The following is a 25,306-nucleotide window of genomic DNA, read 5'->3' on the forward strand; positions in this document are numbered from 1 at the left end:
TTCTGTAAAAATCCTGTGTACTTCATAAAATTAATAAGAGCAGGATCAGCTGTATATTGGCAGTGCAGGAGACAAAATCCACAGCTAATCTGAGGTGTAGCCTCTAAAGACGGAAAGCAGCATCACAGATGTGTTCTGTGGCCTTAAGGGCAGAGAGAACACACACTGAGTGGGTCCCCAATTCAAAGCACTCAGACAACTACTGCTTTTCCTGCTAACGAAGTTCCAGAGCAAAAGCAGCAAAGAGAAATGTGAAGGAGGGAAAGAGGCAACACATGCCTTCATGTACGGAGAAGAGTACATCCAGCTCTAACTTTTCTCACTGGACTCGTTGGTATGTGTCTTCCCGACATAAAAGGCCATAGTGCTTTTCTGAAAGGGCTGGAGTGTCTGTCTACATGACAGTGACCACAAAATATGCTGCTTCCAGCTGCAAGAAGCTTCTCCCAGAGAAAAGCATGTGGGGGCACTGGAGTGGAGAGTTAACTAGAAGGTGTGTTGTGTGTGTGTTTCAAGGGGTGGGGTGTGGAATGGCAGAAAATTCTGGTCCTGTAGTGAGGATTATTCTAGTTTTGGAAAGAAAATTAATGAAAAGTCCAAATTTTATTTACAGTCATCACTTTGATAATGAAATATTAAAAAAAGAACTGTTAGAACTTTTAGGTAAAAATTTTGTCTGAGTTATATCCTAGAATTTAAATAAGTTTTACGAATATGTGTATATATTTATATATATATATATATATATACACACATATGCGTGTGTGTGTGTGTGTGTGAGCGCACGTGCATGTGTGTGTACACACACACTTTTTAAAGCAATGCTTTCCAAAATTCGGTTTCAGTATCACTTTGACAGCTCTTTGGTAAATACTTATAAATTCCAATTGTCAACAAGTACGAGAGGGCTGGCAGTAATGTCAGCTAGAAGTTGTTTGGGCTTTTTGAGATTCTTTAGAGACTAACAACAAAGAATTTCTGAATAAGGACTATGTTCTAAAGTAGTTTTGAGCACTTTTTATGGCTACTACTCTCTTCGTTATCCAAACAGAAACACATCAAAACTCCAGTTAATAATGAAAAGGGCTTTTCCTTATTTCCAATATACACATATTCCAACTTTGTACACATTAAATAGTGGTATTTCATGACGACATCAGTGCACTTAACAATGACTTATTGCACATAATGAATAACTAATGCCCAATTCTTTTGGCTCTAGCCTGCCAAAACTGAAAAACAAGTGTCTCCTACTGTCGAGCATTATCTTTCTGTGAAGTCTAGTATGGGTGATGCCTTAGACGCCAAAGCTGCGAAAGGATCGACTGGAGGCGCAGTGGCAGGTGGGAGCAGACGGACAGGAGGTGGAGGTGGCCTTCTTGAGGGCAACGCACAGAAAGAAAGCTCTGTACCTTTATCCCAGTAGTCACCAAAGGTCACACTGGAGCCAGAAGACGAGCCTGGTTGGTTACCCAGTACGTCTGGACATGCTGAGGAGGGCTTCCCTTTCACACGGTCCTCTTCTTCCTCAAAGGTCACCCATCCTTTTGGGTTGTTCATTGGTACTGTAGACTGGCCCTGCAGATCAAAACTGTCCTTAACGCCATCAAGTGAAGATGAAGGCTTGCTATTGGTACGACCAAGAGGCTTCAGAGAAGGGAAAGGACTGTTAGCAACAGGCTCTTCTTTGGAGAACCAGGAAGTCGCCTCTGATTCTTGAGACTTGGCTCTAAATGGGTTTCCAGGAGCGGCAGTCCTGTCTGTGAAAGGATTTGTGCTGGTCAAGCTCGTAGTGAATGGGTTTGGAGAACATCGTATGTTTTCCTGGGATTTACTCCGGGCTGGAATGGGAGGCAATGTCGGCATGCAACTTACAGAACTCAAAGTATTAATGTTACTTTGTGTTGCAGAAGGGAACTGAATCAACCCCTTTGGGTCTGGGGTTAGAACAGGTGACGCTTGAACAGATAACTGAGCTTTTGATACAGCAAGCAGATTAAATGACAGGTCTTCAAATGGGTCACTCTTTAATGGTGATTCCAGTCTGACAGCGGAAACTCCATTTGTTTTTACCTAGAAAAGAGAGCACTGAATAATCAAAAAAAAATAAACTTCAAGAAATATATTTACTTTTAATACTCCCTTATGCTGCTTTCTGTCTCAACTTTTCTTCATTATGGGGTCAAATATACAAACTTTAGGAAGTAAAAAGGAGCTTGTGCAGTTTATTATCTAATGGATTAAGTAAAACAGCTAAAATCTTATACTTTAAAAACTCCCTACTAAATAAATCCATTTTTTAAATAGAGCTCATTTCATTCATGCAAGTATTGATGTGGTAAAATGGAATTGCACAGAATTAGCAAATGAGTTTTATTTATGCCCAGTCGTATCAGGTATTAGCACAAACTTAAGAAACATTTTCAGAACTTATGCTAAATCTGTATAAATAAACTTCCAACACCCATCTATGATGATGATGTGATTTCATTATTCGTTAGAATATATTTTTACTTAATGTTACCATGGAAATTCAACTTTATGGATGAAATTAATTTTATTAGAATATTTGTATTCATAAGCTGAAGACAATATGTCTTTTCCTTTTCTGCTTGGAAAAGTGAATGTTTAAAGCATTCTCTGCCTTCTAATAGAAGTTCTCCTTCATAGAATGAACTGTGAATAATGTGACAATATTCCTTAATTGACCTTCCTCATCTTGTAGAAATGTTCCCAAACATGTAGGCTTATTAATAACCAAACACAGTGATTATTTAAAACCCGGGGGGAAAGTTCTGTTTATATCTGGTACAGTAATTCCAAAACCCAAATGAAGCTGTGGCCCAAGTGGTGCACAGCCCTTCGTATGTGACACCCTGTCTGTGACCTGTGTTACTGGCACAGCAGTATTCCAAATTACTTTCCAGTCATAAGAAACTGACACTCTGTGCCTAGTTCACAAAGAAGCCTGTTGGAGTGGAGCTCAGCCCACTTAAACACAACTGTGAGCCTGGCCTTATGAGAAAGTTAGTTCATCAGGCATTTCATTTTAATTTTTAAAAACTACAGTTATTAAAACGAGGTGGATAACTTGGATATTTATGCCAAATTAAAAAAAATTAGGTGAAAAAGAACAAGACAGGGAGAATTTCAGCTCAAGACCTGCCATGTAACAAAAGGGAGCACTACCCAAAATGAATTTAGATGGTTTTTAAAGCAAAATAACTAAATGCTCATGAAATATGTTGAAATAAAGAGCAGCAGTCCCAATAAATGTAAATGAGTCTTACCAAACAGTAACTTGATGCTTAAGAACAGGGAAGGCTGTTTACTTGCAAAAGGAAATGGGGTAGATAACTTCGTAAGTGAGTAACTTTCAAGTATATGTTTGTTTTATTCAACTGTCCTATAACATACTTTATAATTGAATAAACAAGTATACTTTTCTTCAAACTTAATATGACAATAAATTTGTACAAAACTAAAGAGTAAACATGTCACAGATTCTAGACTGTATTCTAAGTGTATTAAAGGTAAACAGACCTATATAAGTGAACATCTACTTGAGAGACAAATTTATTATGGATATCATGAAATTAAAGTTAAGTCTATGTTACCAATAATGTCTGGATTATTTATGATTAATATAACAAAACATAAGTACCTGATGGGGTCTGGAACCCAATTCTCCCATGGCAGACAGAATAGTCCACAACACAGACGTTATAGAAAAGGAGAATTTTATGCTTTGCACAGCTCAGAACAGTAGGCCCTTGCCAGATAAATGCTATATATTTAAGTATACTTATTTTCTTTCATTAAAACTTTTTTTTCCAAAATAAGTTAAAGGTAATTTGGTAGAAGCAGGATCATTTTGCTCAATCAGACTTGAAATTAAAATGACAACCACACCACCATTTATTACATTAGAATTAATTTATAACCTAAGAAGCATTTGTGATAACTTGACATTCAAAACAGTGGTATTTTTAAAGAGAAAGGTGTTGGAAAGACCTTTAAATAATCCTGTTACAATACGAAATTTCATCTTTCTAAATCATTAGTCCTTCCTTATCAGAAAAAACCTTGCAACTAAAATTTGAAAAAAAAATTCCCAAAATAAACCTAATAAAGTAAATTGAATTTTGTATTTATGTTTTAAGTATGCCAAGAATCAATTTGGTTTTGCCAAATAGACTTTCATATACGTAAAGCTTACCTTACTGAAGTTATACTTTTTAGTTTTGTTAATTTTCATAAAAATAAAAATATGGTAAAGCATTAGCAAGAACAAAACGGTTCCTAAAAATTCAAAACACTAAGAAAAAGAAAAAGCAGGTTTTACAGGATGATAACAGAATTTATTAATGTGGACAGGTGGTTTTAAAAATGGGTGAAACTTTAGATGTATGAAGCACAAGACTCATACATCTAATGAGCTAAGACAGATGAGAAGCACATAGAAGACTGAGAAATAATCCAGTACCTGTTACCCTGATGGTTGCTCCTGCTTTGAGAAAGGGAACACAGACATCAAAGGAAAGAGTTAGGAGGACAATCTGAGACCAACCAGCAACCCTAACAATTCAGTCTTCAAAATACTCTTAGTTCTCGATTATATACAGAATCTGAGAGCAGTGATATTTGCAGGGCATAGCATATGTTCAAGTGACAATTCCAACTTCTTTTGTAATTTTGAATGAAAACTGTAGAGCTGAATTAGGACTCAAACTTTAATTTTGTCCAAGGCTGATTGCTAACCAGTTCAAAGTTTTGTTATTCCAAAAGTTATAATCGAAATGGGTTCCTAGAGCTCTGAAATATTGTAAGCAGACTGTACGGACGAAATGTTTGTACCCCTGACACCACCACCACCACCATACCAATTCATATGTTGAAGCCCTAACCCCCAAGGTGATGGTATTTGAAGATGGGCGTTCTGGAGGTAACCGGGGTTACATGAGGTCATGAGGGTGGGGGCCCTCAAGATGGAATGAGTGGCTATAAGGAGAAGACACACCAGAGAGCCTGCTCTCTCTTTCTCCCCATGAAGCAGCGAGGAAAGGCCATGTGAGCACACAGCAAGAAAGCTGCCGTCTGCAAGCCAGGAAAAGAGCTGTCACCAGAACCCAACCTTACACTATCATACTGATCTTGGACTTCCAGCTCCCGAACTGTGAGAAAACAAATTTCTACTGTTAAAGCCACTCAGTTTATATTTTGTTATGACAGCCAAAAAGAGCAGGATACAGCCGTAAGATAGCCTGTGGGTTTATTGTCATTAGAGAAAATAAACAAAATGGCATAACTTGGCAAAAAAATGAAAATATTTACTCAAACAAAAATGGTCAGGATCCAGGCTTGTTCTACATTACTCAAATTTTCTGAAGGACACTATCATGTTCACCTCAGAATTTATTAGTTGGAAGATGCAACATGGTAAGAAACTGGATCCTATTTTTGTTGTTTAAAAATGAAATCATAGGAGTGGCCAGTTAGCTCAATTGGTTAGAGCGTGGTGCTAATAACACCAAGGTTGCCAGTTCGATCCCTGCATGGGCCACTGTGAGCTGTGCCCTCCTTTATGATGAAATCATAATCTTGCTATAATACAGCAGTATTTTTAAGGAACCATTTTGAGCAAATCTTCTCCAATATCTAAAGCTTCCCTTATTTTAAAATACCAAAACTCACTTTGACAATTTAGAGAAACACCATTCTAAAATATAGTATTAGAGTTTCCTGTCTAAACATGAGACTCTTGAATTTAAGTTAATACTTTCTCGATAAGCTCAGGGTTTTGGGTCTCAGCTTTGGCACTAGATAGGAGAGTAAGCAAAGGTTTATACTAAGATGTACAGAAGTGGTATTAAATATATCCAGAATGCTGAGATTTTCTACTTGGATTCTGCCCTCACTGTCAGCTATCATGTCAATAGTATGCCAGTGACGCTGTTACTTTACTTCCTGTTGGATTTCCTGACTTCCGGTTCTTAGCTGATAATCAGATGACTAAGCTGTTGGAAGTCAGACAGATAAGTGAGACATTTTTACATTTTGTAAAGGATATATAACATGTCATATAATCATTTGAATTGAAAGAATCTTTTCTATGTAGAATTAAGAGAGTTGAAAAACATTTAAATAGGAATAAAAAGTAAAGCTGGGTCATGTATGTTTTTACATTTTAAATACCTTGTAGATTTTGGGCAGAATTAAAACGACATGTACAAATTACCAGAAGTTCAATTCTATGACTATTTTATGTTATTACCAAAATATCAAATATGTCATATTTTAAAATCTCATCCTTTTCAACTTATAGCCAGAGCAGAAGATTTTAAAATTTTAAATGTTTATTAGTTTTTGAATAGGCATTATTCTGATGGTTCAAAATTCGAAAGGGACAAAAAGGTAAAACACTTCCGCTTCCTTCTGGCTCCCCAGCACTCTAATGGCTTGTGGTCCTTCACAAAGACAGTTTCCACATGAACAAGACCCTCACCCCCAAAAAGAAAAATGTATGTGTATATAACGTTCAGAGGAATTTGATATCAATGACTGAGGCAAAAATAGAACACTAAGACTTTAAAATAAACATCTGATAGTTCGATGAACTGAATACACAATTCGAGAACACAATCTACCAGGTCACACACAAAGCACGTGCTACCCGCCACCAATCACGACACCCATTCCACTAAAAATAAGAACTCAAAACAATAAAAATGACCTAAGAAAATGATACGTGGCAGTCACTGAATATTCATCCGATAGTATTTTTGTGTCATAAGATGACTTTCTATGAAGTTTTTGCTCTTTCTGAAGTTTTTCAGAGTACAGTAAGTCCTCACTTAACGTTGTGGATAGGTTCTTCAACTTTAAGTGAAACCATGTATAATGAAACCAATTTTACCACAGGCTAATTGATATAAATAAGAGTTAAGTTCCTACGGAATCTCATCAATGTTATAATGAAATGATGTCGAACAAAATGACGTTATTCGAGGACAGTATCTACTTTCATATTGGTCTAAGAATACTTAAGCCATTTTTAGGAATGAAATTTCACTTTTACTACGAAATAGATGCTCACTTTCATGGCTAATTTGAAAGTTTTCTGCCCTTCAATTACATTTTAAAAAATACAATAGTACACTTTACAAGAAAATGAGAAAAAAATTCATGACCCATTAAAAGTAGATTGGCAGAAAGGAAAGAATAGTGGACATAGAGTGTTTGAAGGATTTCTACAGTTATTATATATCTTCAATTTCCTAAACTAAAAAAAGTAGAATATTGTTTGGTATTAATAAAGAGAACATTTTTCTCAATTATACATCTTTCATCAGCTTTTAAAAACGTGACCAATAGTCTAAGGAGTAAGTGCTAACTGCTAACAATATTATTGTTGTAAGTCATATTTACTTTAATATCTGTTTTTCACTAAGCAGAAGTATAGGGAACTGCTATCTTCTGCCAACTAGCTGGACATACTCAGATAACTGTAAAAATAAATGCAAACTAGTATTTATAAATGTGCTTAAGGGACATTGCCAGTGTGTGACATTTCTGTATTTTAGATCTTTCCAAAGTTTAAAGACAGACTTTTAAAACTTTACACGTTTCTTTGGCCTTGATGGCATTTTCAAGTTAATACTTGAGGACAAAAATAAAACGTAACAACAAAAAATGTACTTACTAAATATTTTATTTTAGTAATTTTACTAAAGTGTATATAACAAAAACTAAGTAAAACAGCACCCAAATAAAAGTAAAACAACTAGCATGATTATTCCTGTACTAAAATACCTTTGTATATACATAGCAGATGTCTTTCCAACGTGAGATCACTCTGGCATAACAAAGTTCCTCATCTTCAAAATATCCCTCAGAGGTAAGTATTATTTTGTTGTCACTATTTTAAATTATGAAGAAATGTATACCATTTTCTCAAGACCGCAAAGGTGGAAAATAAAGCCCGGACTCACACTCAGGTCTGCCGAGCTGGACTCAGAACGCAAGCCCCTGTGTTGATGATTTCCACCCACTCAGGCAATGGCATTGTTGTCTGTGTGATACTAATGGGGTGACATTTTGATGGTTTTTACTTTGGTGACTAACCCTACTGCTACACACCCAAGCCACCTAAACTGATTCAATAATGACTGAAACTGTTCGAGATACCTGAGGAACCCCAGTGCCAGCTCCACCAGAGGAGAGAACTGTGCATCAAGGAAGGATAGAAGGATTATTCTCTGTTCATGGGAAATTAACCATATGGCCAGTGCTCAGGGATTGATCTGACTGCCTCTCTCTCCAGGAAGTGAGAGCCCAAACTAATTTATTAGCTGTGAGCAAAAGAAAAATAAACTATTGCTGTTCATCCTCATTCATTTACTATCCAAAGTAAATTATACATAAAAAAGATCACAAATACTTTAAAAGGTTAACAAAATAAAACAGCCTGGGAGCCACTTGAAAGTTTCCTAAAGAGCCCTCATTCAGGCTCACCCTCTGAGAATCATTGATCTGAGCAGCAGATTAAAAACAAACAAAAACAAACCCTCAAACAGCCAAACCATGAATTTGTTATCTCACTAATTTGAGATGTCAAATAACACTCATTTGTTGAAGTCATATCTCAAGATGCTATTACTATCAAAACGCAAAAAGAAAATGGAATCGGGTATTTATTTCTTAGAAAAGCCATTAATTAAAACAAATACGTTCGAAGACTCTGCCAAAGGCATCAAAGCTGTCACTTTGTGTACTAGCTGGACTTACCTGCGGTTGTGGTGAAGCTTCTGAAGGCAAGCTGTGGGACGACCTGCTCCGCGGTGGCGCTTGTGGGGGGGTGTCCAAGTTTGGCTGAGGGGCAGCTGGAGGCATTGGCGCTGCCGTAGGGACAAGAGGCTCCTGCATCTTTTGAACAGGTGGAGGCAGAGTAGGCTGCACAGGCAGGGCAGCCTGAGGCTTCAGGGGTTCAGGAAGAAGAGGTGAACCTGAAAAAATCATTTTTGGATGTTAGGTGTTTTCTAGAAAACCATGTTTTAGACTTCCTTCCTTTAGTAAAATGTCAGAAGGTTCTGGGTTTTTTCAACTGGTGTTTCTAATACAGTGTCTACCTTTCAGTACTTCTGATGGTTTGCTTTGGCTTTCAGGAGTCAGTCTTCCAGTAGATACCCGAGCATGGCTCTGCGGGGCGCTGATCACGCCAGCGCGGGGCGGAATGGTCTGCAAATGGGACAAATAACATTTGAGACATTTAACTTATCTCCAACAGATAAGATTTTGTGAAAACCACTGCTTCTGCATCTCATTAAATCTCCTCTCTGGTATTATTCCCATCTGTTATTTTAACTGCTTTCTACTCATAGCAATATAGTCATAAGTTTCAAAATCTTCCTTTTCATTTTTCACTGTTTACTATGTGCCAGGCACTATGTTAATTAAGCACTGTAGAAGTATTTCCATTTCATCTTCAAAATATCGGGCTGGCCCGGTGGCTCAGACGGTTAGAGCTCCGTGCTCCTAACTCCAAAGGCTGCCGGTTCGATTCCCACATGGGCCAGTGGGCTCTCAACCACAAGGTTCCTGGTTCAACTCCTCGAGTCCCACTTACCATATCAAAGGTAAGTGTTATTTTATCATCTCTATTTTAAATTAAGATGAAGAAATGTGTATCACTTTCCCAAGACCACAAAGGTGGAAAATAAAGCCAGGATCCAAACTCAGGTCTGCTGAGCTGACGTTGCTCTTGACCGCAGGCAAAGCTGCCTTAATGGGAGATGAGGACAGAACCAAAGTTCACGAGGAGATGCAGAGCAACACGCTGAGCAACTGAGAGTCTTATAAAAACTACACCCTGACTCTTTTTCTAAACACAGAAGTAAACACTCTCTGATTACTACTCAATCTGCTAAGTTAAATATACTGGAAGACACACTGGTGAAAAATGTATTTTCTATTTTCATACGTTTGCTGAAGGCTCTAATCCCCCAAAACTTCTTACTTGAAGCAAAAGTTACGAATGTAATCTCATGAAATCCTGACTTTCTTTCCTTATTCTTACAGTATTAAGTAGAATTTCAAAAAGCACTGTGGGGAGTGTGGTGGTGGAGTCAGTGAACAGCAATTTTCCCTTTTTTTGAAAAAAGGAGAGTGGGTAATAGGTATCTTCAGGAATATTCCACAAACATTAGTGTAACATTACATATAGAAAAGGACCTTTAACTTGGAAATTAAATAGAGAGCTACAACAGAAAAGACAAAATATTTCTATCTTAGAAATTTTATGGAAATGCCTTATTAGAAACTAGAAGTAGTTTCTTAATTTCTTATAACCAGTTCCCACTCTTCAGCTAGAGGCCTCCCAGCAGTACCAGGCTGCACGAGACAAGCCCAAGTTACTGATAGTAACTGTTTTCCATTTCCTTTCTTTCTTTTTAAATGATTTATATCCCAGAGAAAACTTTCCTTTGGGTAATAGAATAATTATATATATAAAACAATATATGATAAACATACAGAAAACCAGATTCACAACAAAGGGAAAAGCCCAGCACCACACCACCTGCTCTCCTACTTTTAATACCATTAGAATCAGTTTTAGTATTCCAACTCCATCATAAATTGTTTTTCCTGAAATCTAATTTTAAAATTCTTCTTATGGAAGGATGGCTTTATGTCCTCGTTACATACTCAGAAAACATGATTAAAAAAACTGCTAAACCATGTATTTATTATCTGACTAGTTTGAGATGTCAAATAACACTCATTTCTTGAAGTCATATCTCAAGTTGCTATTACTATCAAAAAGCAAAAATAAGATAAAAATGAAATCAGATATTTATGAGGTGTAATCAAACGATATGGTGAATGTTTAAATAAAAAATTTGCCGGGCTGGCCTGATGGCTCAGGTGGTTAGAGCTCCATGCTCCTAACTCCGAAGGCTGCCGGTTTGATTCCCACATGGGCCAGTGGGCTCTCAACCACAAGGTTGCCAGTTCAACTCGAGTCCCACAAGGGATGGTGGGCTCTGCTGCCTGCAACTAAGATTGAACATGGCACCTTGAGCTGAGCTGCCGCTAAGCTCCTGGATGGCTCAGCTGGTTGGTGTGTGTCCTCTCAACCACAAGGTTGCCGGTGCGACTCCCGCAAGGGATGGTGGGCTGCGACCCCTGCAACTAGCAATGGCAACTGGACCTGGAACTGAGCTGCGCCCCCTACAACTAAGACTGAAAAGACAACAACCTGAAACTGAATGGTACCCTCCGCAACTAAGATTGAAAGGACAACAACTTGACTTGGAAAAAAGTCCTGGAAGTAGACACTGTTCCCCAATCAAGTCCTGTTCCCCTTCCCCAATAAAATAAAATAATTTTTTTTTCCAGTAAAACACTCATTGCCATTAATCCCCCTCAGAATACTTCCCCTTGCTTCAAACACACTTATCCCATTGTTTTTGCCACTTTCTGAAGCAGTTCTGGAAGTCCTTTTTCGTGACTGTCGTTAGTTGAGCTGTGGTGGCTGCCTCAATGCCCTGAATCATTTTTACTTTGGGGAAGAGTCAGAAGTCACACGGTGCCAGATCCAGTGAATAAGGTAGATTAGGACACACCGTAATGTTTTTGACAGAAATTGCCATATACCAGAAGCAATGTGTGACACAGAGCACTGTCATGATGAAGGATGATGTATGGCACACTTTAAAACTTCTCTCAGCTGTAGCTCACACCCGACTGACTGCACCAAACAAGTTGAAACTTCTCACACACTGTTAGTAAGGTTTGACGTGCTGCTTCCTGTTTTGAAGGTCCCTGCCTTTCCGTTGGATGGCACTCGGCAGCAGCATTCACCGTATTTTGTGATTATAACGAAAAGGCTCCTTGTCACACATTGCTTCTGGAAATTTCTGTCAAAAACATTACGCTGTGTCCTCATCCTCTTTATTCACCAGGTCTGGCACCCTGTGCCTTTTGGCTCATACCCCAAATCAAAATGACCATGAAAGGTAAATGTTTTGAATTGATTCAGGACATCAAGGCAGCCATGACAGCAAAACTAAAGACACTCATGAAAGAGGACTTCCAGAACTGCTTCAGAACAGGTCCCAAGAACAACGGGATATTTTGAGGGGGATTAACGGCAATGTGTCTTTTACTGTAATAAATTTTTAAAATTTAAACAGTCACTGTATTGTTTGATCACACTTCGTCTGTTAGTTAACATAATGTTAGAGTTGAAAGGTACCTTGGAGATTTCAAGTGCAATGTTAAGAGTTGAGGAGACTGAGGCCTTGATGGGTCACATGATTTCTCCAAAGTAACACATCTGACTAGTAGCACACTAGGACTTAGAGCTTAGACCCCCTGTCCCCCGGGCTGGGTGCTGCCTACCGGTCTGGGTGCACTGTATCCAGTAGGTCCTGGGGCTATGAGTCCTGCTTGGGGTGAAGGCTGATTGCGGCCTGGAATGAAGACATCACATCATATATATAAGAGTTTTGGTTTCAAAACAGGAAACAAGAAACCATGCACTTATATCCCAAGTATCTATTCATGGTCCAGTTTTAAGGTTAAGGAGCTCAATTCAAGTGTTTTTACCTATATTATCTTTCCGTGTTGTTCCAGGGCTTTTGGGTGCTTTGAAGCAGGAAGAAAAACAGTTAGTCATAAGTGAGCAATAGAGCAATACTGCATAACATCAGTTGGCTATTTTGTTTCATAACCAGCAGAAATGGGGGCATGAGATGGTAGCAGAAGCACTTTGCTTTGGATAATGATGAAGGGTATTATCAGTCCTGAATGATATATCCCCAAAGTGAAAAAAATTAGAATACTTAATAGTGACATGCTCGGGAGACAACTTAGCCATTGGTCTGATGCCTTGTTCATAGGGTCACTTTTAAGATGACTTTCCCAACAGAGCTCTCTCCCGGAACTTTGAAAACATATGACCAGCTTGTGGGACTGGTCACAAGATGTGGCATGACTGCCTCTCAGAGCTTGGCCGACAAATTTGTCCTGAGCATATAAACAGAGCTGCATTTTCCAAGTTACACAAGAGGCTCCTAATTCTATTTTAGGGCTTCATGCTGTAGATGTCATTATGGATAAAGTAATCTGATGAGATCTTTTGGATTTCTATAACAAAATCCTATGATTAAGGTAGAAGACAGATGCATCTTATTGCTAAATATCTGCCTTGTGAAAGAAAGTGTTAAACTGTGGTTCACACTCATTAGAAAGGCAGGGGAAGGATGAAATGAATAAATTGCTTTTGGGGCCAAATGGAGCAGGGGCAACTATTAAATGTAGCATCTAAGATTTACTCTTTTGGGAAGAAAGTTCAAGTGTAATTGTTATGTGAAATGTATCAGTCCTTTAATGACTATCAGCTTAATGAATGACTTCTAGTCTTAATGGTCTTTTAAGCAAATTTAGTTCGGCATCACTACACATAAAAACATTTAAGTAATCTGAAATCATTCACAAGTGATTCTTGGACCTGAATTAACAGGGTTTAATTATAATTATTAATTTTCAAAACTTCAGAGTTAGTATAGTACATTTCTAAACATTTGACTTATTCTGAAAAGGATTTTGAAGGCATTCTTCTTAAAATAACATTGTACAGTAATTTCACATCCTAAGTATATGTGAAACAAAACACATTGTAAAACAGCATCTAAGAATTGCAAGGAAATTAAATGGATATCTGTTAGAAACTATACACAACATAGAATGAAAAGAGAAAAAATATAAGGTTACAAGGTATACATAGGAGGGGGAAGGAAAGTTTACAGTTGGAGTAAGAAAAGATTTAGTATGCTTTTACACACTGGAGAGGCTGACATTTAGAAATAAAATGAGAGATCCATATCTTTGATGCAAAAGTCTTGTTACCTTCCATCTCTCGCCTAGCTACCCCAGGACTGGGAGGGGCTCCAATACCTTTTTAGAAAAAGAACAGAAGCTGTATTTTGTTCAGGGCCCACAGCAAAGAATGAAATGCAGGCACACAAGACAATTTCTGTGTTAGATTTACTTTTGCAAAAAGGTTCTTTTTCTACTTTAAATTTTTTCAAATATATCAATACAAACCAAATGACTTGAGATGCCTAGCCCAAACCTCAGTCCTCCCTTTGCTCAAAAAGAAAAACAGAAAGGGAACAACAGTTTTCTTTCTACATCTGACATTACTAGCAGTAGGAAATTTAAAAATATATGTAACAAAAGCTGTTATGATTATCTCATTCCTTATATTTAGAGTTAAATCACAAATAAGCGCTCCAATACTTGACAGTCAAAAACGAAAAACAATCAAAGTCTGAATTTTATTTTAAATTTGTATGAGACTGTATTAGTCTCTTCGAAGTTAGCTGCTGCACTATTTTTAAAAAATTCTGAAAGTACTATAATGACTTTCTCTTAAGCTTACTGCCTTAAAGGAGTTGATTTGTAGGGCAAAAAATATATATACATGCTACAAACACTGCCTATAAAAGAATTATGAAGAGAGGTAATTTTAAAAAATTAAATCAGATTTCTAAGTAAGCCACTGAGTCGGTAATATGATATACTTGTAACTTTTCACAATTTCATTTAAAAATTTATTTTCTACAGGTTGTTTTCCTAATTAAAGGAGAAGATAAATAGACTTTATCAAAAAATATAAATAAAAGTGTTTAAAACAGGAGAAATTAATGTTTTCTCTGTAAGTTAATGGAAAAATTATCATCTAGCAGCATTTTGCAGAAGCTATAATGCTAAAATAATTTATCTATCCTTATTATACAAAGTCATCAATATCCAAACACAAGCAAAGTCAATCTACAATAATGTGAATTGGTCAGCAATGTCACTAGGCAACTAGAGTAGAAAGAGACCAACTACACATGTATAATGAGCCTTAATAATATTAAAACTGGATTTATAAAAGCTCTTCTGTGGAACTGTGATAACCTGTCTCATCCTTTCTTGAGAATTAGGTTAAATAAACTTGTCAAATATATACCTCCAACTGAGCTTTGTTGACTTTTCATAAATCAAATAAACTACACTTTAAACAAAAAGTAATTCTTTATTGATAAAAATTTCTTTATTAAGAAAATAAAATTATTCTTATATTTAAAATAATGAGGCATGAGTTTTATGACAAGTTATGATAAAGCCATGCAAAATGAAAGATGCATTTCAGATAATTATTATAACTTTAACTTGCACTCCTACGAAATTTTGCTAATCACTTAATTTGTTAAGCAACTAGACAAAGGAATGTACTAGAGCATCACTAACCAAATACTCAGGAGATGTTCTATATTCACTGTACCTGAATCCCTTTTGAAATTAATATGTTTTGGGGAGATTAAATCTTTGTAACCAAACTGATTATATTTATTAAGGAAAAGTATATCACACCTTGATGAGTAATTCACCTATGTCTACTTGGGAAGTGGAGGCTTTTTCTAGTTCTAATAAAACCAAGATCTAGTCTTTTACTTAACAGGAATATAATGGAAGTTTGGAGCTATTTTTAACTGGGCACATAAATGTCACTCATTTTGACTTTTATCAAACAAACCTAAAATGTCTTCAGTTACAAGGATCAAACTCCAAAACATCAATGAACCAAGGTGCATATATTATGACAAATATAAATGGTTACCTCCAAATTCTTTTCTAGCAGGTGCAGGACTCCTAGCCCCTTATAGTTCATAAGAAAAGATGCAGCAGGAAGGAAATGACATTAAATAAAGAATTGAAATGTCAAAGATTTATTATAGTACTCATGATATCAAATATCATGTAGGAACTATATGTTAGTATCTTGGTATTATAAAACAGCTATTATTTAATGCAAGTACTTCTTATAATTCAAGTAACAACATTATACTTATTTAAAGAACATTTAAACAAATATGTAAAACTTTATAGTAAATAAGTATATGTTTGTCCTTCAGATCGATTACACATTTAACAGAAGTTAGTATAACTACATCAAATAAGCAGAAAAAAAACACTTCTTGCACACTTGTAAGAAGGCATCTATGGAAACAGAACACAGAAATCTAATGGGGTACACTCTTTTTACCTGTTCTGTCGTGCCTACCATGTTTTTAAAAAAAAGCTGAAGAAGTAGCAACAATAATAGAAAAACAATACAATCCAGAATCTAGAGGTTAGAAAACATGCAAAACATTTTTAATAGTGTGGAGGAGGATTTTCAATCTAGCAGAAATGGAAATAAAGTGGTCTGTTACCTGAAGGTGGAGGTGGTCTTTGTGGGGGAGCTGGACGTGTGGGAGGAGCGACTGGGCGGGGAGGAGGTGGCCGCTTGGGCTCCAGGATCTGGGAAGAATCTTTTTGCTGTAGCTGTGTGGCTGGCAGAGTGTCACTAGGAGAACCTGGAAAAGTACCTTAGGTAAGATCAGGTTTCAAGTGGGTGTGAGCACAGAGGTACGGAACTTCCTATATACATATGATAAATTCTCTATTTTGCTAATTTTCTAAATTTGTACCGTAGCATAATGGCACACATTTTCAGTATCATTAACAAAAGCAGTTCTGCCATTACATTACCCTTTGGTACCATGGAAGCAATAACGCTAGCTCTATGTGGACTTTTTACCGAGGTCGCAGGGGCTAAAGGGAATTTATTGAGTGGCCCTGTCAAGACAGCACAAAGTATTTAAGTTAGTTGTAGTCTATACTTTCTCTCTACCTTAGCTTATCTTGAATTTATTTAATGACGCCAGTCCTCTAAGAGTAGTAGGGGTAAACTTGAGAAGTTTGTGAAATGGAAGATATTTTCTGAAGACAGCATGGAACAGACTTAATCATGTAACATAACAGCTTCCAAAGACAAACCTTCCAAGTTTGGAGAAGTAATGGCTACAATTTCAATTAAAAAAATTTGTTTTGTGTCTTCTTGCTCCATTCAACAATATGGGTAATGTAGAGATGTACAGCTAAGCCCACATAGTTATGGGTTCTTACTATACCGTAGAAAATCATCAATTGTAAGAAAGAGACAAACCTGAACACAGAGGAAAGGATCAAGGAAAAAGTCTCATCTAGTGACGGTGACAATGAGTTTCGTTTCCATTTAGGGCTTACCACCTACAAAGCTTTCTCTTCTGTACACACAAAAGCCACAGCACATTTTAGCATATAGGAATGAAAGTTAAATGAAAATGGCTCACCAAAGGAGATCCAAAGGCATCGGAGACTTGACCACCTAAAATCAAACACACTGGCTAGAGAAAGTCATACAAAACTAAATACAATACACACTTTGTGAAGTTGGGTGCCCAGGAGCTCTTGATGGTGCTCGACTTGGTCTTATGGGGAGGGCAGGACCCTCTGAAGTTGTAGGTGACTGGCAGGGACTCGTCCGGGGTGAAGAGCTCGGGGAAGTGCCAAGGCCAGAACTTGAAGATGGCTGGAGATGCTGAGGAAGAATTTCCTCTACTTCAGCATTATAGTCATCAACATCCCCTAGGGAAATGCAAGGTTATCCAAGTTACCACCATTTTAGCTTTCTTAGAGTTCTTCCACCAATCTAGACTGTAAGGGGTTAAATACACAAAATAAACACGTTACTATTATGACACTGAAAACATGCACAGATTAAGCATGCAGGCATACATAAAAATTTTCATATGTATAAAACCAGAATTAGTACAAATGCTCTTACAGAACATGTAATGAAAGATATTCTATTATCTCAGAGCAACAGGATGCCAGTGGTGACAACATTTGGAGCTGGGTTGACTCAGGGCTTTCTATATTCCACAGGGCAGCTATCTCGTGCTGGCAGGCTCAAAAGTTTATGCTCTCCCTCCAGCCCTTCCTGTTTGCTCTGCGGAATTGCCCCGTTCCCACTGCCCTCACCACAGACAGGTCTGGTTCTGGGGTAAACAGGCTCTGGGAAGCCACACCCTTCCCTGGAAGCCTTCTCACTACTTCTTCCCCTGTGCTCCCTACCCACACACCCCTTCTTTGCTGCAACCGAACACTGGCCCTCCCCTAAGGTTTCCTCATGTCTCCTTATCTCAGGGCTGGAAAGTGAGGCCAGAGTGCCTCCCTTGCAACCTAACTCCAATTCCAGAACATTAATCTTCCAACCCTGAACAAAAAGGCCACTTCTCTGAGGCTATGCCATCAGGAATTTACGTAAAATCTTTTACACCCCCCTGCTGCCACACATGCAAGCTCCATCCTTCTGGTCACTTGAACCTATTCACCAAGGACTAACCAGAGAGCAGGATGGTGGTACCTTTCTGGATGACATCAAAGTCCACGTGGACAATGCATCAACAACTTAACTGGTCTTATCCCTGCTGACACTCCTACACTCCAAACACACACGCACTGCCCGACCCCCCCTCGGAACTGTGCGGCCTCTGAAACAAGAAACTCCGAACACTTCATTCTGACCACCTGTACTCTCCCTCAGTTACTCTTCCTTCTTTTGACTTCACCAGGCTCCAGGCTTTGATTCCTGTGCTTCTCTGTACTGTCTTCAGGTTCCATGTTTCTTGTTGTCGACATCCCTCTGCTGTTTTCTGTCAACTATTCTGTCTCATCTGCGTCAATTACACTGTTTAGTCTCCGTAACAGCACGTGGGCTGCCGAGAGCTGGAGAAAACCACCAGCCCAAGGAGGGCAGTCACAGATTTGTCATTTTCAGCCTCATCTGGGCTCCCAAAGCTGCCTGGTAACTCCACAATTTTCTGGGTGGCTCTCCCCATTCTCAGGAGCTTCGTCTTGAAACTTCTCAACTCTCTTGAAACTGTGGGTTGCCCTATTCATGCAGATAACCTCAGCTCTTAAAATGCACAGGGAGAAGAGAAGTCATCGGATGGGAAATGCCCGCCTCCTCTCCAACCACTGGGCCCCATGCTGGAGTCTGCTCACACGGGTAGCACTCATGCCTGTGGATGGAACAAGTGGGGCTCTGCCCACCCGCACATCTTCAGTGACCTTGCTCTGTCACTCACTGCGCCCTCCCCAACGCCATCAGTCCTTTTCCCTCTACCAGCCCTTTCCATCAGCACTAGGCATTCTGAAGCCATTTTAAAACAACCTTTCCTGCACCCCCAGCCCCCCGGAGCACTTGCCTCGCCCTTAGCCAATCTTCTTTAAAGAGCTGTCTACAGACACTCTCTCCACTTCTTCACATTCCATCCACACCTCAATTTACCACCATCTGGCTTCACCACTCCACTGAAATCACGCTCATGAATGTCACCAACAGCCTCCTTCCCTGTTATTTAATCCAAAGGACAAGTTGCAGTCCTCGTTTCTCCTCATCTCTCAGTGACACAGAACACCACTGACCATTTGTTTCTCGTCACCATTTCCTTCTTTTTTTTTTTTAAATTAGTTTCAGGTGTACAAAACAATGTAATAGTTAGACATTTACACCCCTCACAAAGTGATAACCCCTCTCCCCCAATCTACTACTCCTCTGACATCGTATGCAGTTGTTATAATACAATTCCATTGATTCTCTACCCTATGCTGTGCTCCGCATCCTGTGACCATATATATATGTATGTAATTATAGTTGACATTCATTATTGTTCAGCTTCAGCTTCACGTGTACAGTGCAGTGATCAGGCATCTGCATCATCCCTGAGGTCTCCCTAATAAGACAAGTACCCATCTGACATCCTACAAAATTTTCACATTATTGATTATATTCCCCAAACTGTCTTTCATATCCCATGGCCATCTTGTAGTTACCAATTTGTGCTTTCTAATCCCCTCACCTTCTCCCTCATCCCACCCCCCTCCCATCTAGCAACCCTCAGTTTTTCCTCTGTATCTTTGAGACTGTTTCTGTTTAGTTTGCTCATTTATTCTATTTTCTAAAGTCCACATATAAGTGAGATCATATGCTATTTGCCTTTCTCCGTCTGACTTATTTTCTTTCCTTGATTTTTAAGCCACTCTATCCTCTTGGCTCTTGGACATTTCTAGTTGTTTCTTCTCACTTTCCTTTTATGGGCAGCCTTCTTCAGCCTACCTTTAAGTCTGTTTTTCTCTGTTTTCAGTCCCATAGCCAGTTCTCTCCTGTCTCTGTATCGTATCATCCTTCTGGCCAAGCTAAGAAACAACCCTGGCTCTAAGTGTCATTAGTGCCACCCTGTGAGCCCAAAGCTGTCTGCTGAGCACCAGGCCCACATACCCACAGCCTACATCTGAGCCCCACAGACTCCAGACACCTCAAATCCAACATGTTCAAAGCCAAATTCACCTTCCATCCCACACCTGCTCCTGGCTTGCCTTCTTTGTTCTCCCTTACTCCCTCACAGGCATACCTGCATAACCAGCTTAGATCCTTTCTTCCCCCTTAGGCCCCTGAACATTTTTTCTTTCTCCTTCACCCCCTTGACCCTCTAATCTAACTCTCAGCCTTCAGATTCTCAATTTAAATTTCAATTCCTCTGGGATACCTTTTCCAACTTCCCAAATCTACAGTTAGGCGACTCTCCCATGAACTACCCCAGCATGGTTCATTCCTGCATTTACGTCACTTGATTATAACTGCCTGCTTACTTGTTGCAATACCCACTGAGCTGAGATCTGGTGGGGCAAGGGTGACATGGGTTGAATTTCCAGCATTTAGCATGTATTGGCACATAAAAGGTACTAGAGAAATGTGTGGCCTAAGCAAACAGAGAAATGTGAAAACTGGAGATAATCTTGTAAGGTGTTCAAATCTTAAATGCATTATCTACATGTACAGGCTATCACAATATGATGTATGTCATTTTATAAACAAAGATATGCATTTTTTATGGAAAAGATGCTAGAATAATATGCATATAATACTAGAAAGCAAATGCATTTCTCAATCATGTTTAAGGAAATTATTATATCCAGATAACCTGTCCCATATTCTACACTTGAAATGGCTGTTTAGATGGGTGGATTCAGTTTCAAATGCATGTATTCTTAGCTTTGAGAATCTTTTACAATTACTTTAAATATATCATTTTGTATAGTAATTATTTTGAACCCATTTCCGCTGTTAGAATACCCACTCTGAATTTCTCCTTTTCTACCTTAACTGCAACTAGTGAGACCAACCACTCCCCAAAAACACCAACTTGTGCTCCTATCACATAAGGACATAAGCGAACATTAGTAAAGATCTTAACCTTTGAACAGCAGAATGGCAAATACATCTGAAGTCTAGATATAAGCAAAATAAACACAATACAATGCAAAACAATCTAATACTGCTATGCGTGTTATAAGAAGAGAAGTATAAACTTGGAGACCAAGGCTTTACTGATGAGAAGGAAATTTATCTAGGAGGACAGAAGTCAAATGTGTTCAATAAACGAACCTTCCATATCAAAATCTGCTGCGACCTCCGCATCTTCACCGAGCAGGGTAGAACTTGTTGACGACGGCAATGGAACACTAATTTTCTCTAGACTCATTTCTTCTTCCAAAGTTTTGATCCAGTCTGGACTTTTTAAAGTGATAGTTATAGTCCGACCCAACAGCTAGTTGAGTAAAAGACACAGAAAATAAAAATTCATTGGCATGAAAATTAACTATCTTGGAATAAAGTGACTGCCTTAGTTACACTGTGCAACAGTATAGGCTTAATTTAAAAGCTAGACTCAATTCAACATAACTGTTTCACACATTCTGAATTTTTAACTAGTTTAAACATTTCCAAATCGCCCTTTAAACACTCATGTTGCTAAGTCAAAGGTCTTCTTTTCTAGGATGCACAGTTTCAAGTTTCCTTTGCTGCAGTCAGTATCTTTCCCTAACCAGATATAAATCTGCTGACAACTGTGCTACATAATTTTATATTTCCTATGACTCTGATGCAAGATTAAATAATTGTTCCTATAGAAATAACTATGGAAGAGACAATAGAAAATCTTTAAAATACTTTTCCTGATCATTTAGACCTTCCCAGCTTGGCATATGGTCTTAAAAACTGCTATAATGTCAAAGTAGTTTCAGCATTTCAAATGTTAGAAGAATATTGAGACTACTTAAAATCTTCAACGAAAGTTAATCATTCTGAAAATAGGACTGTTATCATGAAAGAGCATTTTGCCTTTGCTATAAATTTGAGTGCTTTTAGACAAAAGTATAATCTAAAATAACCAACACATTAAATCAAGTTACATTGTCCTATTGATGTATTAAAAAAATACTTTAAAAAAACTTGCAGATAGCCACAAGACACCTTGGTCAAAATAGATTGTACACTAGAAAGACGTTCTCATTTACAACTCATATTAAAACAAATTTTTTTTCTAAAATGTAAGCTCTCTCCTACAGTTTTAACTTCCTTTGTTTGAAGAGTTTCTGGTGTATATATAATATGTGAGCGTTTCTAGTATTTCCAAATGAAGTGGGTGGCTATGACCAACATGCTGTGACAACAGATCTTCCTTGGCTCAAAGTACTACTCATATTAGAATTTCTTGATCACCCTGATATACCTAGTACCCACCTGACACCATACATAGTTATTACAATATTACTGACTATATTCTCTATGGGAATTATTTTACCTATGCTTTGAAAAAGGTACCTGAGTACCACTATTCAAGCCCATAAAACCAGTTCCTAGGAATAATGAGCACCTTCCTCCCCCGTTTATGTAAATAAAGGATTTTCTTCATTTGATAGAAACATTTTCTACTCTATGGAAAATATCTATCCCAATTAAGAATTTAAAAACTTTTATATAAATATATAATTAAAATCAAATTAGGTGGTAAACATGTTTTTTTTCTTAGTCTATGTCAATGGTTACTATCTCTAGGGAGGGACCAATATAATCCTGGGCAGTCAGAACCTAGTCTAAATAATAAATACTAAAGCACACTATAAGGTCTTTTATCCTCCTGAACTGGAAACACACTTAGATGATCTTGCTGCATGTTGATAAAAATATAATCTTGAGACAGTTAACTGCAGAATGGTTTAGAATCAACAAATGCTAACTTACCTCTTTACCATTTAGGCTTAGAACACTCAAGGCAGAACTTCCCTCCAAAAATGTAACCCACATTTTATCTTCTACAAATCTTCAAGAAAGAAAAACAAACAATAAAAAAACATAATTAATACCTTAGCCAGTTAGCCCAGTGACTAATCTAATAATTATTGATTAATGAGGGCCTATAGAGGCCAGGAAGTAAAAACCAAGATGGAGAGCCGGAGAGCCGTATGGCCCGTGGTGACCTAGAGAGGGCACTCTTCCCCCAACGTGTTCAAATTCAAAGGGCTTTCAAATACTATGCTCATAAAATAGTCTCGCAGGAGAAATGGGCCGTGGTTCTCCATTTATGATCCTTGCAAATCCAGTCCTTTATTTCACTGACAAGGGAAAAAAGGGCCAGAGGTTAAGTGACTTGTTCAAAGTGACCTTACAAGGTGAATAAGTTACATGGCTAGAATCCAAGTGTCCTGAACCCATATTTAATACTATGTATTTTTTATTTTCCTTAAGTAAATTTCCTTTGATGAACAAAGAAGACAGAGTTGTCATTAAAATCTGTCTGTCTGTCTGTCTGTGTATCTCAGACCTCCCCCAGGGAACCTTAGCTTATGGTTCTTGTCTTTATTCACTGACAGCCATCTACTCTCTTGGGACTTCAGTGGCCTTTGCTATGATTCTAAGTTTATAATTTTATAGTAAGAAACCACAAAAGTAAAAAATAAAAAGGACATTAAGACAAGTTCTGGGGAAGATGGTCACTGATATGTAATGTTATCACACACAAAAAAGAACAAAACAAATTATACTGTTATCAGTCTTATTTACAGAAAGAATTTTATGAGTTGAACTATTCCCAACTGTATAAATCAAGTTCAGAAATCCTTAGATTTTCCAAAGGTGAGAGACAAGAAAACGTGTACACGTATAGATGTTCTCTCTCTCTCTCTCTCTCTCTCTCTCTCTCTCTCTCTCTCGGATTCAAAAGTATGCGTTATGGATATTAAGAGGAAAAGGCTAAAAACAAAGTATGCACAAATATTTTATCCAGTTTAAATCAAAGGCCTGGAAGAGATTTCTACAGTCACTCAAATATGACGAAGGTAAGTGACTCAATTTCTTTGGCATAAAGTTCTAAGTTGTAGGATACTATCATTTGAAAGATATAGGGACATGGTTCATACCTAAATACTGTAAGAGTATCTTTTTCAAATTGTGGGCAATGGAGAATATCCCTCCTCCAAAGGTTCTAATCACTACTATAAGGTTGTACTTATCCTGTACTTATCCCTGAATATGATCTGTTCTTTTATAGTGGTACCAAAGCATTTGGGGTCATATGGCAAGGCAGATTTCTTGGTCCTATCCTTAATTAGCAATGTGCTCCTTACACATTTCTAACTTTAACAAGATATTCTGATTGTAATATCCATGGATTTGTGGAGGTCCTTTTAGAAGCTGTATTCTCTTCCTGTTTTCACTCATTAGAGTAAAACCTTCTAGATTCCACCTCAGCCCCTCAATTAAGTATCTACATGCATCTAAATTTGTCCCATCTACATTTCCAGGGAGCCTCTTATTTATATATAAGGGGGGTTATAAACTTCTGTCACTCCTTTAATGGCTGTCTTATTCTAGACCAAAAGGTGATAATCAGTTTAGCCTTACTGTTGACAGTCCTTTCCTTGTTTACTTTCATCGTCTGCTTTTTGTATTCTAACTTTGTTGTCTGAAGGTGTAACAACCAGAATATTCCAGGTCTGGAGGCACCTCCTGGTTTTATAATCTAAGGGCAATGCCTTGCTTTGTTACCCGTACTGTTCCTAATGGTGATAGCACTGGGGAAAGCTTTTGGCTCCAGAGACTGGGTTCTAATGACAGGCAATCTTCTATCCCTTACGCACACTTCGGTTTCCTCTAGCCCAGAGCAGTACTTTACATTTTCTCACGAGGACACTAATCCGCTGCTTTGTCGCCCACTCACACAGCCCACATTATGCTCCTGGGGTCTGGCGTTTCTGCACTTGGCAAAGCTTCCTGTCATCTGCAAACTTGGAGATTTCACTATGTACTCCCTAAGGCCTGAAGGGTTTCAGAGAATTTTTGTTGTATTTTAAAGCTTTGGGGTAGATCTCTGTCAAAAGATTTGAGGGGCTTTTGTTTACTCTCTGAATGGACTACGTTTCTTGGGCCTGCTTCTCCCGCTACAAGAAACCATACCATCTTCGTTCTGGCTTCTATTGTGTTTAGGCTCCAGGGAGGCAGGTACACGCATGCTAGTCTTCCCAAATAGATTACAAACAGGAA

The 25,306-nt window shown here is 38.1% G+C and overlaps 1 protein-coding gene across 7 annotated transcripts in view; it reads right to left on the reverse strand.

Moving 5' to 3' along the window:
* Nucleotides 1-1,072: 1,072 nt before the first annotated feature.
* Nucleotides 1,073-25,306, reverse strand: part of SYNJ1 (synaptojanin 1) — a 78,773-nt gene continuing 54,539 nt past the window's right edge. For 5 of the 7 annotated variants that reach the window (XM_081071224.1, XM_081071225.1, XM_081071222.1 and 2 more), the window contains 11 exons: nt 23,009-23,087; nt 21,371-21,533; nt 17,302-17,505; nt 16,269-16,412; nt 15,674-15,712; nt 13,912-13,959; nt 12,610-12,648; nt 12,403-12,473; nt 9,129-9,237; nt 8,788-9,005; nt 1,073-2,073 (listed from right to left, as the gene is read on the reverse strand). In XM_081071224.1, the coding sequence (XP_080927350.1) occupies nt 1,264-2,073; nt 8,788-9,005; nt 9,129-9,237; nt 12,403-12,473; nt 12,610-12,648; nt 13,912-13,959; nt 15,674-15,712; nt 16,269-16,412; nt 17,302-17,505; nt 21,371-21,533; nt 23,009-23,087 (1,924 nt within the window). In that variant the 3' untranslated portion in view covers nt 1,073-1,263. The remainder of the gene's footprint in view (nt 2,074-8,787; nt 9,006-9,128; nt 9,238-12,402; nt 12,474-12,609; nt 12,649-13,911; nt 13,960-15,673; nt 15,713-16,268; nt 16,413-17,301; nt 17,506-21,370; nt 21,534-23,008; nt 23,088-25,306) is intronic. The other 2 variants (XM_081071226.1, XM_081071223.1) reach the window with 1 other exon arrangement.

Source organism: Rhinolophus hipposideros, assembly GCF_964194185.1.
Source record: "Rhinolophus hipposideros genome assembly, chromosome: 2".
NCBI lineage: Eukaryota > Metazoa > Chordata > Mammalia > Chiroptera > Rhinolophidae > Rhinolophus > Rhinolophus hipposideros.